Source organism: Bactrocera neohumeralis, chromosome 6 (assembly GCF_024586455.1).
Source record: "Bactrocera neohumeralis isolate Rockhampton chromosome 6, APGP_CSIRO_Bneo_wtdbg2-racon-allhic-juicebox.fasta_v2, whole genome shotgun sequence".
NCBI classification, from domain to species: domain Eukaryota; kingdom Metazoa; phylum Arthropoda; class Insecta; order Diptera; family Tephritidae; genus Bactrocera; species Bactrocera neohumeralis.
This window is the reverse complement of record NC_065923.1, coordinates 32,012,089-32,025,605: the sequence shown is the minus strand read 5'-3', so window position 1 is coordinate 32,025,605 and position 13,517 is coordinate 32,012,089. Positions and strand designations below refer to the sequence as shown.

Genomic DNA, 13,517 nt, shown 5'->3' with positions numbered 1-13,517 from the left:
GAGGTCTTCAGCAACATAAAATGATGAACGTTCGAAGGATTTTGGTTTATATGTTGGGTATGAAACGCGTTCTTTCTCAGCTAGTCCGGATAAAGTTTGTTTCAAAAAGAGAACCGTAAACAGATCTCTTTGGACATACTTGATCATGCGAATTCCGATCCCATACTCATGGATAGCATTATAAGTACCGATGAGACATGGGTTTATAAGTTTACCATGTAATCAAGTCAGCAATCATCGGTATGGAGGGAAAAAGAACAAGACGGAACCAATAAAACTACACAAAAGCCGCTCAAAAATCAAGGTGAAGCTCATTATTTTTTTCGATATTTGTGGTTTCGTGCATTATGAATTTATTCTGGAGGGGCAGATGGTCAATGAGAAGTTCTAATTGGACGTATTGAGGCGTTTGCGTGACAACATCCGTCAAAAACGGCCGGAACTGTGAAAAAACAGTTCATGGATTTTACACCATGTTAATGCAAAGCATCGATCCGCGATTGTGACCAAATTTGAAACCAAAAACGCAATGAATTCGATCGATGAACCACCGTATTCATCAGATTTGGCTTCATATGATTTTTCCTTGTTCGCCAAATTGAAATTGCCGCTCCGTAGAACCCGTTTTCAGTCGATCGAAGAGATTAAACAAAATTCACAGAAGGAACTGAAGGCCATCCCACAAAGTGCTTATGAAAGTGTTTCGAGGACTGGAAAAATCGGAGCATAAGTGTATTACATCTGGTGGGGATTACTTTGAAGGTGACAAAATAAATATTGATGAATAATTAAATATTTTGCCTTTTATTTGCAGTTTCCGGTTTTCTCACTATATAGACCTTGAAGGAGAATAATTTGAAAAACAATAAAGCGATTTTCGATGAGTAATATTTGTTTTTGTTCTCTAAACCCGAAATATAAAGGGCAACCTTCGTTATCATAGCACACTGCCATCTACTGCCAGCAAAGCTAACATTTTGGCTTAAATTATAAAAAAATTGTTTCACACTTAAGATATTTTATAATAAAGCTGACAAACTAAAACGTTAAATGTTCAGTATTTTTTATTAATTTTGTTTAATTGAAATAGATTTGTTCATTTAAGCGGCATAAATACCGCTTTAGTTTCTGCTTTAGCGTCGTTATTATGAGACCTTCCAAACCAATCGTAGCTTTGAACATTTGTATAAAATAAAATAAAAAAATAAATACTAATGTTATGTAATTATTTTTCAAAAAATAAAAATTTAAATTTTTCAATTTTTAAAATGCAATTTGTGTTATAGTCAAAACTCTATGAACATCGTAAAAAAACTAGAGCCTACGTTGGGCAACTTGCTAACTTTGTTTTCAATTTACATATAATTATCTCAGGTGGGTTAATTTTAAATTATTTAAAATATTGATTTTTGCTATAAGGTGGAATGTTTGCTTGTTAGAACTACAAGTTATAAGCTAAAATTTAGCTCTTACCTAAAATTTAATATAAACTAATTCTAAACTTACTTTTGTTAAACGATTAAGCAACAAGTGTCTTAAAACCTGAGTATAACAAATAATCTAAACTAAATTATTTACAGTTTTCAAACAGGCGTATAGAGAAAATATGTAATATTATATATTTTAACGCGGACAATTTACTATATCGTCACCAAAAATGCAAAACAATGTATCATCAAAAAAAAAATCGAAAATCGCTGTCAGATATAGTAACCAATATATAACCATTTTATAACCCAAAGTCAAATTTTTAATCATGAAAATTTGAGTTTTGGTTAAAAATGGTTATATTTTGCTTATCACACACTCAAAAATAACCAAAATGTAATCATTTTATACCCAATATGCGTGGTTTTTATACCCTGAACAGGGTATATTAAGTTTGTCACGAAGTTTGTAACACCCAGAAGGAATCGTCGGAGACCCTATAAAGTACATATATAAATGATCAGTATGTCGAGCTGAGTCGATTTAGCCATGTCCGTCTGTCTGTCCGTCTGTCTGTCTGTATACATACGAAGTTTTTACGATTCCGTTTTGAAAATTTTCAAACGTCATTTTCTCTTCAAGAAGCTGCTCATTTGTCGGAACGGCCGATATCGGACCACTATAACATATAGCTGCCATACAAACTGAACGATCGGAATCAAATGCATGTAAACTTTCACATTTGACAAGATATATTCACGAAATTTGGTATATATTACTTTCTAAGGCAACAATGTTATCTCCGAAGAAATTGTTCAGATCGGTTAACTATAGCATATAGCTTCCATACAAACTGAACACATAGTTACTAACAGAAGTGCACCTGTGAAGGGTATTTAGCTTCGGTGCAACCGAAGTTAACGTTTTTTCTTGTTATTATAACATTTTTTCTTCGCCTGTAAACTTATGAAAAGTGATGTTAGGTTATTTTGTATTTTAGGTGACGATATTTAGCTTAAGTGCGTAATTACTGTATAAAAACCAAAAATAAACAAATAACAAACATCAAATTTCCCTTAAATTATATCACAAGAGAATTTAAGTTCGAAAATATTATTTTTACTTTTTTTACAAAAAATGTTTAAATATTTTTCTAACAATTTTTTTAACATTTAAAGTTTATCTATAAATATATTTCTATACATACATAAGGATAAAAATCAAATATTTTTCATATATATAAAGAAAAAAAAAGATATTTTTAGAAAATTAGAAAGACGACAAATTAATGCTGAAATTTTATTAGAAATTTGAGAAAAAAGCAAAGGAAAGTAATAAAACAACTAACCTCAAAACGGCAAGTGAATAAAATGAAAAATTTTAATTTTGTGTTCTTAATTGTCTTTTCATTAAACTTCAATAGAGCAATTAATGCAGCAAGCTAACTTTAGACGTACAAATAAATGCGTTAGATTCACATAAAACAGCTGCTTTCTCTATAATTTTATTGAAAAAAAACAATAAAAACAACAAAAAAAAATTACGAGTGTTAATCTGTTAAAAAAAGCATTAACTCTTCCATTACACAATATTTTATCACACACTGCAGCAAAAACTATAATTTGTAGCTGCCATTTCATTGAAATAGATTTATTTAAAAACACTAGTTCTTACTTAGAAACAATCTATTCTTATAATACCAAGTTTAAATTAAACTTTTGGCAAGCAGATCACGCACGAGAATATTTCATTGCACAAAAATCAATATTAAATTAAGGAAATTTATATCCAATTAATTCTGAAACATATACACACATAACTTTTACTGTAATTAATCCTATCGGAGTGATAAAAATGCATTATCCAACAAACACACATTCAAATTAAAAAAGCTTTAGCCATTTAGCCTCTACGCACCCTGCAGTGCAGCTCCACATCTGCTGAAGTTAACGAGGAAACGAGTCAGAAAGAGCTAAGTGAGGTTAGAGTTTAAGTAATCTCAAGTAATATTTATAGTAATCATTATACAAGTACATTGAGTAGGGTGGATAGAAAACGATTATCTGAAAATTTGTTTGGTAGATACCTCAAAAGCATTTCTTCCAAGTATGAGCCCTTCTGCCTGAGGTCCTGCGCTTTTGAGTTTCCTATTTTTACGACTATTTGCGAAAAAAATGTACTGGATGGTGGGCCAGTGGAATCATCGGTCCATCTTTCTTCAAAAATGATACCGGTGAGAACGTACCATGAGAACCGACTGTTTGATACCTGAAATTGAAGCTCATGATATCGGCTACATTTGGTTTCATCAAGACGGCGTCACTTCCCACATATCGCATGAATTTATTGAGAGAACATTGCGGTGAGCAGATAATTTCACGTTTTGGTCCGGTCGATTGGCCACCAAGGTGGTTGAAGTTCAACCACCGTTTTCCAAAATGTTTACATAAATAAATATTTAACAGATAAACTGATATATCTGGCAAAAAATCGACCAGAAGTGGAGAAATCATTATATTGGGTATAGAAGACCAGCGAAGGCCTGTACCAATATCGATATTATATTTTCGAAACTTAATTAAAGTATGATCAAGATAACATTCCATCCTTACTTCGAAAGTTCAGGTTGGGTTAGGTTAGGAAGTACGCTAATTTTTCGTGCCACGAATACACCCACTTGAACGGCTAGAAACGCCTGTCCAGCAAAAATGGTTTGAGCTGGCTAATATCTACTGCAGCCAATTCGCCGGGTTCGTAGAAAGTATGGCAACATAGATGGTTCAACCTTAATCTGGCCAAAGCTGGACAGCGGAGAATGTGTATAGACATTTGAAATTTCTCATCCTCCCTGCAACTTTGACAAGCTGAGTCCCTCAAAATCTTTAACCTTAGCGCGTCGATGTTAAAGAGTGGGGTCTAATTAGGACACCTGTCATTATTCCCACTTACGAATCTTTTTTCGTTCCCCTCTGAGAAAAGGCTTACGTAACCTTGCAAGTGCGGTTGCTGGCTAACACTTACAGAGCTCGTGCGAGGACTATTGATCAAGCGCCCGAATGCACGAAAACAGAGGAATACCTGCTCGTTGGGTAAGGGTGCTCGTTTTTGTGAACTCATTGGTCCTACGCGGATAAGTAAACTCATACTTTAACCGAGACATTTAAGTTAAAAAGTCAACGAAAATAGCGAAAGTTACTAAAATCTTCAGGGACAGCTGACCAAGAGTATAGGTCGATTTCGAATTGTTAATGTACCGTTGGGAAGATTGTACCTTTACGTTCATTCTAACGAACGCGTAAATATTTAAAGGTTAGAATTAAAATACAATAAGATGGCATGCTAATAATTCAACGGATTAAAGTAAATATATACATACATACATCAGTGGATTTTCTTGCAGGGTTTGTACTTACGCGCTACGTCTACCTAAACGCACGAATGCATACGAATACTATATATACCGAGACGCACACATACACAAAATAAACAAACTAAAACTAACTCTAAGCTTAGAACTAAACTAATTCGAATTGCGGCTTAAGGCTATTGACTATTTCTCGAGGATTGCGGTGAGTTGAAGAGGTTCTGCGACTGCTCCTGCGACATCTGATAGGGCAGTATTTCCAGATCGTTAGGTAATTGATTTGTGGTCGCTTGATTGCCGAGCGCTTCGAATGGATTATTCGGAAAGAAATTATTGGTACGTTGTTGTTGTTGTTGCTGCTGCTGTTGTTGTTGTTGCTGTTGATGAGTCAACACTTGATGCTGTTGCTGTTGCTGCATAACTTGATTACCACCAATTAATTTGGCTTCGATACGATCGCTCTGCGATTCGGAACCATCATCGCTTATGCCCATCGGGAAGTTGAGTGTCGAACTCGATTCGGTGGCCATTTGCATGTAGGTGAGTAGCGAATCCTCATTTGTCGTTTGCGGTGCGCTGGTGTTGTTGATGAAGCTCTGATTCATGCTGCCCTGTTGTTGCTGCCCATTACTGGAGCTCACCAAATTATTGCTGCTGCGCGAGTTATGACTCGGTTGCGTGTTGGCGATCGTTTGCAGCGGCGAGAGATTGAAGAACGCGTCGATGTCTTCGTGACCGAATTGCGCCAGATCAGGTACACTGCGTGAGAGCAGGTTCAGTTGTTGCGTTTGCTCCTGCGACTGCTGCTGCTGTTGTTGTTGTTGTTGCGGCTGCGGCTGCAGCGCCTGCAAGTGTTGTTGTAGCTGTGGCTGATTTTGTTGCGGTTGCTGATGATGATGATGCTGCTGATGGTGATTGCTTTGTTGCGTCGTTTGTTGTTGTTGCTGTTGCTGTTGCTGCTGTTGTTGGTGATTGTGGTTATGTATTTGTTGTTGTTGTTGCTGGGTTTGCATATGCTGCGTCTGCTGTTGCTGCATGCTATGTTGCTGTTGCGTCTGCGCGTGTTGTTGCTGCTGCAACATCATCTGCTGCGTCGTCTGATCCACCAGCTGCTCGCTGGAGTTCATAGTGAAGCCAAACTGCGTGAATTGCTGCTCCATCGTCGTATTGGCGCTGGCGAAATTGTAATTGCTGCGACCGCTATTCGGCGGCGTATTGTAATTCATCGGCATCATCGGCTGCAGCAGTGTGTAGCGCGCTAACAGCAGCTGCTCGGAGACCATGCGCAATTCATCTTGCTGTTGCATGATCAGCTTTTGCAATTCGTCGTGCTTGCGCTGCAGCTGATCCTGCAGCTGGGTTTGGGTGGGCGTCATCACCACCGCACCGGAGAGCATGTCGGCTTGGCTCTGCAGCGGATCGAAGGTGCCGTTCGTCGGTTGCGCGGCCGCCTTCCAAGGTGGCGCCGTACTCATATTCACCGGCAGCGGTGAGAGCACCGGCGCGACCGGAAATTGCGCAATCACCGGTTGCACCGGTATGGCGGCAAGGTATTGCGATGGCTCCAGGAATGTGGGACCGACTATTTGCGAGCTGCGTATCGGGAAGGTGGGCTGTGTGAATTGACATGGGTTGTTGGGCACTATTTGCGCCTGCGCCATGGTGTGTTGCGGTAGCATCGGTAGAATCTTTTGTTGGTTCTGCGTTTGATTCATCTGCAGCTGTGTGTTCTGTTGCGACTGGTGGTGATTGTGTAGTGCATGTTGGTTGGCCGAGTTCAGTTGCTGCGCGTGCGTTGTACTTTGCGGCATTTGCATACCCGAGCTGTGACTGTGACCGTGACGTTGTCGACTCTGCGTTAGAGTAAATTGGTTATTTTCAAAGATTCCAAAAAGGGTATATATTCTCAGTTAGAATAAAACAATGATAGTAAGATGTTGCCTTTTGTACGAAACTTCAACTAAATAATGATAAGGTGAAAAAATATCTTGCAAATGAGTATCTGGTTTAAGGAAGCTAACAGCTGAGTAAATTTTTAAAGAAGGTTGCGCCCGCAGAGCTTATTTACTCGGCATACCTATATTAGAATGACCTCTTTGAAAGTGAAACTAAACCAAGTTCGTTCCCTAGATATTTAGTTAGCCAGAAGCGACTAGCGATGCAATGTAGACGGCGTAATTGGTTTTAAAATGTGTCCAAAGAATACATTTAAAAGTTAGGTTAGGTTCTACTGGCTAGCTGCCACCTCAATAGACCTACAGGTCCTTTGTAGTGACAGATATAGATTATATTTAATATGAGCTGAAGCTTACGTCGTGCGGGACGTAAACGCATTTTCCAAGGTTTAATATAGATTTGATACCTAATTCAGATACTTCATTCAGTCTCGAGAACTGCGAGACTCTTAGATATCTAAGCCGAGCTCTCGTTAAGGTTCGATAGAAGCTGCAGCGGTTTTCCAGCGTCCCATACCTTCTTCCCTGCACGCGTCGTTAAATATGCCCATACGGCTCTCATGTAATGCCAGTAAGTTGATTAGGCCATCCACCATTCTGCGGTTTTTTCGAGATCGAGATCGTGTCGATAAAAAGGATGCGTGTTTTTCTTCGGAATCTTGCACATGATCTTGGTGATGCTGAATGTCTCTAAGTTATTCCATATCAACCTAATCCGTCTGGCAGCTCTTTCGCATTTCACCGGCTATTTCGTTGCTCGGAAGGTCCTTGTGACCTGGAACCCAGTATATATGTAACCGCTTTCCGGTAGCCACTATATCTACTTCTCCCTGCTTCTAGGGAAATTCTCCGACTCAATGCTATGTGAGATTAATTGCCGATTGATGTTCTCTATTGATTCCTATGTTTTTGGCTATCGCAGCAGCTATTCTGCAAAGGCTTTTGCCTGGATGATACTGCCGTATTCCGGCAGCGTGAAGGGTCAGCTGAAATCTATTTCCGCGCAATAGATCCCGCCCCCGATCCAGCAGCCATCTTTAATCGCGGGCCTCTGCGCCATCCAAGCTCTTTGAGTGTGACTTGAAACCTTCTCTCTCAGATAAAGCCTGATGGTGGCATATTAAAAACCCCCTGCTTAATGTGCTATGCCTGATTACAATGCGCCCACTTTCTTTGGAGCTAAAGGTATTTGCCCTGACTTCGGGTCTACTCCAACTTATAACCTCTACTTCAATTTATTCCCTCTACTATAAATGTATGTACAGACAAAGATAAAATTAATTATATTAATTTTGCCTCCACACTCAAAAAGAGTTACAAAGATCCAGGTATATTATAGAGAGTTAAAATCAAATAACCTCAGTTCGAGCGTTATGATAAGGACTCACCGAACTCAAATGTGTCATAAGCGAGTGCTTACTGGTGGCCGAATCCGCAGACATGGACGTGGAATCCGATTCGTTGCCCGGCCTATGTGGGAAATACCGTTTTCGCTTAGCTGTCGGTGAGATTCCAGTAGAACTAATATTGCCATAACTCGAGGCGGGTCGGGATGTCTTGAATGTTGTCGATGTTATGCCAGTGGTGGAGGAAGCATTCGGCCATATGGGTGATGTGTCTAGCCGAGGCGAAGCTTCATTTAATATACCCATTATAACATTGCCACTATCGCTCGCCGAAAGCGTGGAAGGATCTAGACTTTGACTGGTGGTTTCAATGTCCCTCAAAGTCATTGTGGACGACTTACTAGTGCTGTTGTTGATCGAAGGAGTTTTCTCCAACTTATTGCCCGCCTTACTTTGGCGTATCACATCTGCATAACTGACAACCTTGTGTGTACACACAACGTAGTCAGGTTTCGAGCTGAATTGGTGGTAGGACACATAGAACTCGGTCTGCAGCCAGATCCATTGTTGTCCTTTCGTAAGGAAACGATAATAGCACGACTTGCATTCGCCTTTCTGCATCACTGTAGGAAGATTTATTAAACTTTGTTGTCGGAAGTGCAAAACTAGTTGTAACTAACACTTACACTCTTCATGGCAAGCCACGATGCTCTCCAAATCATCGAAATGGTAGTAATCATAACCGGAGGTGCCGAGCACTTCAAAGGGCATATAACCGATGATCGGCGGCGCACGATGATCCAGAAAGAGAAATTTCCATTCCATGCTATGTTTCGAAGTGAACTCATTACACGTCGGATCTATGGCGGACATCTCGCGTATCAACTGCGGCGTCTGAATGCGCCCCGTGCCGACGAATATCAATTTCTTATCCACCTCCGCGCTGGGATTCATTTGGAAGATACGTGGCAAGGCAAGTGTGTTCTGCGATTGTATGCTGTCTAGATTCACATCGTTTCCTGTTTTAAGTGTCATTTTTTCGAGGTTAGACAATTACATTTGGTACAGTAAAGATAAAGTGTTCTACTTACGAAAATAACCTACAAATTTAACTAACTCGTACGCATTGGCATCCACTTTGTCGATACCGCCACGCCGTAAATGCAAATAAAATGTAATTTGATTACTTGAGTTGATATCAGTCTGTAGTGGCTCGATCACTGGTTTGGGATTTAGAAATATATTCAGTAGACTTTCATGATCCATTTCGTAGGTCAAATCGAAAATGGTCATATTCACAAGGTCACTCTAAGGGACGAACAAGAATAATATAAATGATTAGCTGGTGCCAAAAGTTATATTTACAGTAATATCTACTCACCGGCAGGTAACCGAGCAGTGGAGTAATACTTTCAGATGCATAACATATGGAACCAATACCGCTAAACACTATTATGAAGCCATCCAAAGATTCCAGCATGAGATGTGTAAACTCGTCGTTGGTAAGAAATGTTGGTTTCCAGTCTTGCTGTATTTCGAAAACTTTCGAACGATCGGTGGCCTCTGCAAGGAAAATATCGAATTGGAAATAAATTATTTTTTCAAATATTGTGAAACTTTCATTCGGTCTATTTTTGGACAAAAATTAAACAATATCACTAGAACTGTATCATCTTTAGTTTCAAAAATACTTCAGTTTCTAATTTCCTCCAGGATTCGTGTATTTCTTCTCTGTAGCCTGTTATCTTGCTTTAAAAACTATTTTTATAACCTAAACAAGTCAAACTTGTTTTAACACGAAGTTTGTAATACCCAAAAGGAATCCTGGGAGACCCTATAAATATAGATATAGATGATCTACATGTTGAGCTGATTTGATTGAGCCATGACCGCCTGACTGTCGGTACATTGGCGTACTCAGTTTTGGAGAAATCGATCTGAAATTTTACGAACGTCCTGTTCTCCGTAAGAAGCTGATCATTGTCGGAAACGCCGATATCGGTTTCTTATCTAAACCAACGGTGCAACCCCCGAAAAAATTCTTAAAATGGAGTAATATAGCTTATAGCTGTCATTTGTACTGATCGATCAAAGTTTTTGTATGGAATTCTTTTGCATTTGTGAAGGGTATTATAGCTTCGGTGTTTAATTTGCTGAAGAGTAACGTAATCTTAAAATATAACTTTCACTCCTTAAACTCAATAAATTTCACATGGGTTTCTGTGAACACTAGGATTTTTATTGACTTATATATAACATATTATACATACTTTTGACAGATTATTTTGGCATAAAATCCATTCACTTACCGTTGTGATGTTTCAAAAATGCTATTGTCGACTTGAGCACTGTCGATTTATCCATTTTCCGATTTGATGTCGATATGAGCGCGCTCAAATCATTCACCAGCGTATTGAATTGATCTCTCCTCTTCTTTTCGCTGAGATTTCGAGATTTTCTGAAAGAAAGTAATTAGCTTTCAATTAACAAATGGATTAATTAATGATAAATTAGTTGACTATGTAGTGATGCAAGTATATAAAAAGCATTGGAGATCCAAAATTGGGGTGAAGGATTCAAAGGTTCTGTATAATGAAATATGTATGTTGGAAAGTCATATGGAGACACTGAAATAATTATATTTTTTTCTCGTCATTTTTCACTAATCTGACTAACTATGCTAAACTATTTAAAACTTTCGAAAACATTTACCTAACCTCAAATAAAATCTTAAGTAATTATTTTCCACTCATTCATGCATGCATTCTAAAGGGTTTTTCAATAGGACCGCTACAAAAGTAAACCAATAGGGACAGCAAAAGACGCCATATTCTTCCCCGCTCTTTTGACATTTCTCTTCATTAAAGTTTGTCATTACATCATAGAAAGATCCATCCAACAACGAGTCGAAATTATTAAAATTTACTACCGAAATTTGGAGACAGTGGTCTCATTTTTATTTATGGTCGTCATAGCCGTCCTGTCAGACCAACAATTGAGCGTCTTTGAATCCACAGGTACAGTACAGTTGTCGAGAATATTGCGGCCGCTAGCGCATCAATCTTGGATGACCCAAATCGCACTCTGTGACGTCGTTGTGGCGAATTTTGCGAAAAGATCTTAGCGTACATCCTTACAATTTAAAATTGATGCAAGAACTGAAGCCACCATAATCGTCGTATGTTCGTGAATTGGGCTGAGCAACAATTTGAAAATGATACGGATATTCAACGAAAAATCATCTTCAGCGATGAGGTTCATTTCTTGCTGAATGGCTTCGCCAATAAGCAAAACATACATCACTGGTCAGGCGGTAATCCACACGTACTTCATGAGTCACAAATGCATCCCGAAAAAATTACGGTTTGGAGCGGTTTACGAGCCGGCGGCGTCAAGACCGTCACGTTAATGTGAATGGAAATCGCTACCGCTCAATGAAAACCGAATATTTTTGGCCCGAATTGGATGATATGAACTTGAATAGTATGTGGTTCCAACAGGACGGCGCCACAAGCCACACAGCGAATGTCTCAATCGATTTATTGAAAACCAAGTTTGTTGAATGTGTTCTCTCACGTATTGGCCCAGTCAATTGGCCGCCTCAGTCGTGCGATTTGACGCCATTAGACTAACTATTTCCTGTGAGCTACGTCAAGTCTATGGTCTGTGCCAACAAACCAACGACGACCGATGAACTTTGTACGAATATCCAACGTGAATTTGCAGCAACATCGACCGATTTATGCTTGAAAAGCGTCGAAAATTGGGTTCAGCGTCTGGACTTCTGCAAGCGTGCCCGTGATGGCCATACAAGAGAAATTGAGCTTTATACACAATGGCAGTGAATATTCTTTCACAGGAACAAAAAAAAATATTGATATCCCAAACACTTTTGTAGCGCTCCTACTGGAAATTGTGGTACATATATTCGGTATATGATGCTCTATATGAGAATAACAGAATGTATCGGACGGAGAGATGGGAATGGAACAGAGGAGTTTTGAAGCGCTCTTGCAGTCGATAAAAATTGCTGAGGCGTCAGTGTGTTCAAATTACGTTTTCTGGCAAGTACGTTGTGCAGTAAGAATTAATGTAGATATTAGGGAATATAGCCTCCGATTTTATAGAAGTTGTTTCGTAGATGTACAAGATAATATATTGGCATTCTGTGAAGAAATTTCCACTTATTTTACCCACTCTATACTGTCATTGTTTAAAATTAGAAAGTGGACTTTGTTACCATGTCGACCACATATCCAAAGTGAGTTTTTAATCATCATCTGTTGCCGAATATAACGCTATTCAACTTAAGGAGTTTTTTGTTTTTTTTTCTGCCATAAATAAGTGCATAAAATCTCAAGAATATTTTTTTTTTAATTTTTTTGTAGTAAAATTGATGAAGTTATGAGTATTTTCTTACGTGTCTTATAAATGTTTTTAACAGATGTCAAAACTTTAAAGTATTTTCCCTACAACTCCCTTTTACAAATTTGCTTTTCCTTATAATATCAACATTCAACACTATTTTCTGAGAATAATTACTGCCCTTGGCGTATTTTTTATTATTTCTTGGTAAAAATTTTACATAAGATTATCGTTGGGTTTAAAGAAAGAATTTTAAATATGTCATCACAAAAAATTCACTATAAATGCTCGTTTTTTATGAATTAACCCTCCTCCTACGTAATTGCAGATTTAGATACAATTCTCTCATTCTAATGGTTGCAAACTCTACAATTTTTATTCGGCTCATTTAAAAAAGGGAAGCCAACTTTCTCCTTCTATAACTGCTTAGTAGATAATGGTATCGATTGACGACTGAAATTGCTTTTTTTTATTTCATTGCCGTTCTAACTGGTTAACATAGAATAAACTAACGAACTATTTGTTTTGCTTATTGTAAATATAATACAAAATAATTAATGGTAAATGGTGCTCTGCGTGTAAATTGCCCTGGCTTCAGTGTTCACATATTTGTTGATTTATGCGGAGTCAATTCCGAGATCGCGTTCAAGATCGTGACTGCGAACATGCCAAGCCGCATTGACGGTGCATGTTAAAATTTTGTTTTGGAATCGCTGGATTTGTACAACAGTGCTAGGGCCTGAGCAGCCTCAAAGTTGTATCCCGTAAGTCCAAACTGGTCTGAACACTTACTTTTAAACAAGAATTTTGTTGTATGTGGACAGGGCAGGGTTTCTACCCAATAGCCAATAAGTGCTTCTGAATTTAATTTTTAATTTTTCTTTTTGACATGTGTACTCCATTTAAGTTTTGTGTCCAGGGTCATGCCTAGATATTTCGCTGTGTTGTGATATGGTATTTGCACACCCTTTAAGTAAAAAGGTATATATCTAGTATTGTTGTATGTGAAATAAAAATGTACTGATTTTGTTTCATTTAATTTTATTTGCCATTTAGCTG

At 38.3% G+C, this 13,517-nt stretch overlaps 2 protein-coding genes across 3 annotated transcripts in view; both read right to left on the bottom strand.

Annotated features, from left to right (window-relative positions):
* Nucleotides 1-13,517, bottom strand: part of LOC126761350 (transcription initiation factor TFIID subunit 4) — a 239,487-nt gene that overhangs the window by 185,125 nt on the left and 40,845 nt on the right. The gene's annotated exons all lie outside the window — the stretch shown is intronic.
* LOC126761352 (circadian locomoter output cycles protein kaput) overlaps nt 2,714-13,517 on the bottom strand; it is a 48,872-nt gene continuing 38,068 nt past the window's right edge. Inside the window, exons 3-8 of one of the 2 annotated variants that reach the window (XM_050477429.1) lie at nt 10,403-10,551; nt 9,475-9,656; nt 9,185-9,401; nt 8,774-9,112; nt 8,136-8,716; nt 2,714-6,645 (exon numbers count right to left, since the gene is read on the bottom strand). In XM_050477429.1, coding sequence (XP_050333386.1) covers nt 4,972-6,645; nt 8,136-8,716; nt 8,774-9,112; nt 9,185-9,401; nt 9,475-9,656; nt 10,403-10,551 — 3,142 coding nt within the window. In that variant the 3' untranslated portion in view covers nt 2,714-4,971. The remainder of the gene's footprint in view (nt 6,646-8,135; nt 8,717-8,773; nt 9,113-9,184; nt 9,402-9,474; nt 9,657-10,402; nt 10,552-13,517) is intronic. The other variant, XM_050477432.1, reaches the window with a different exon arrangement.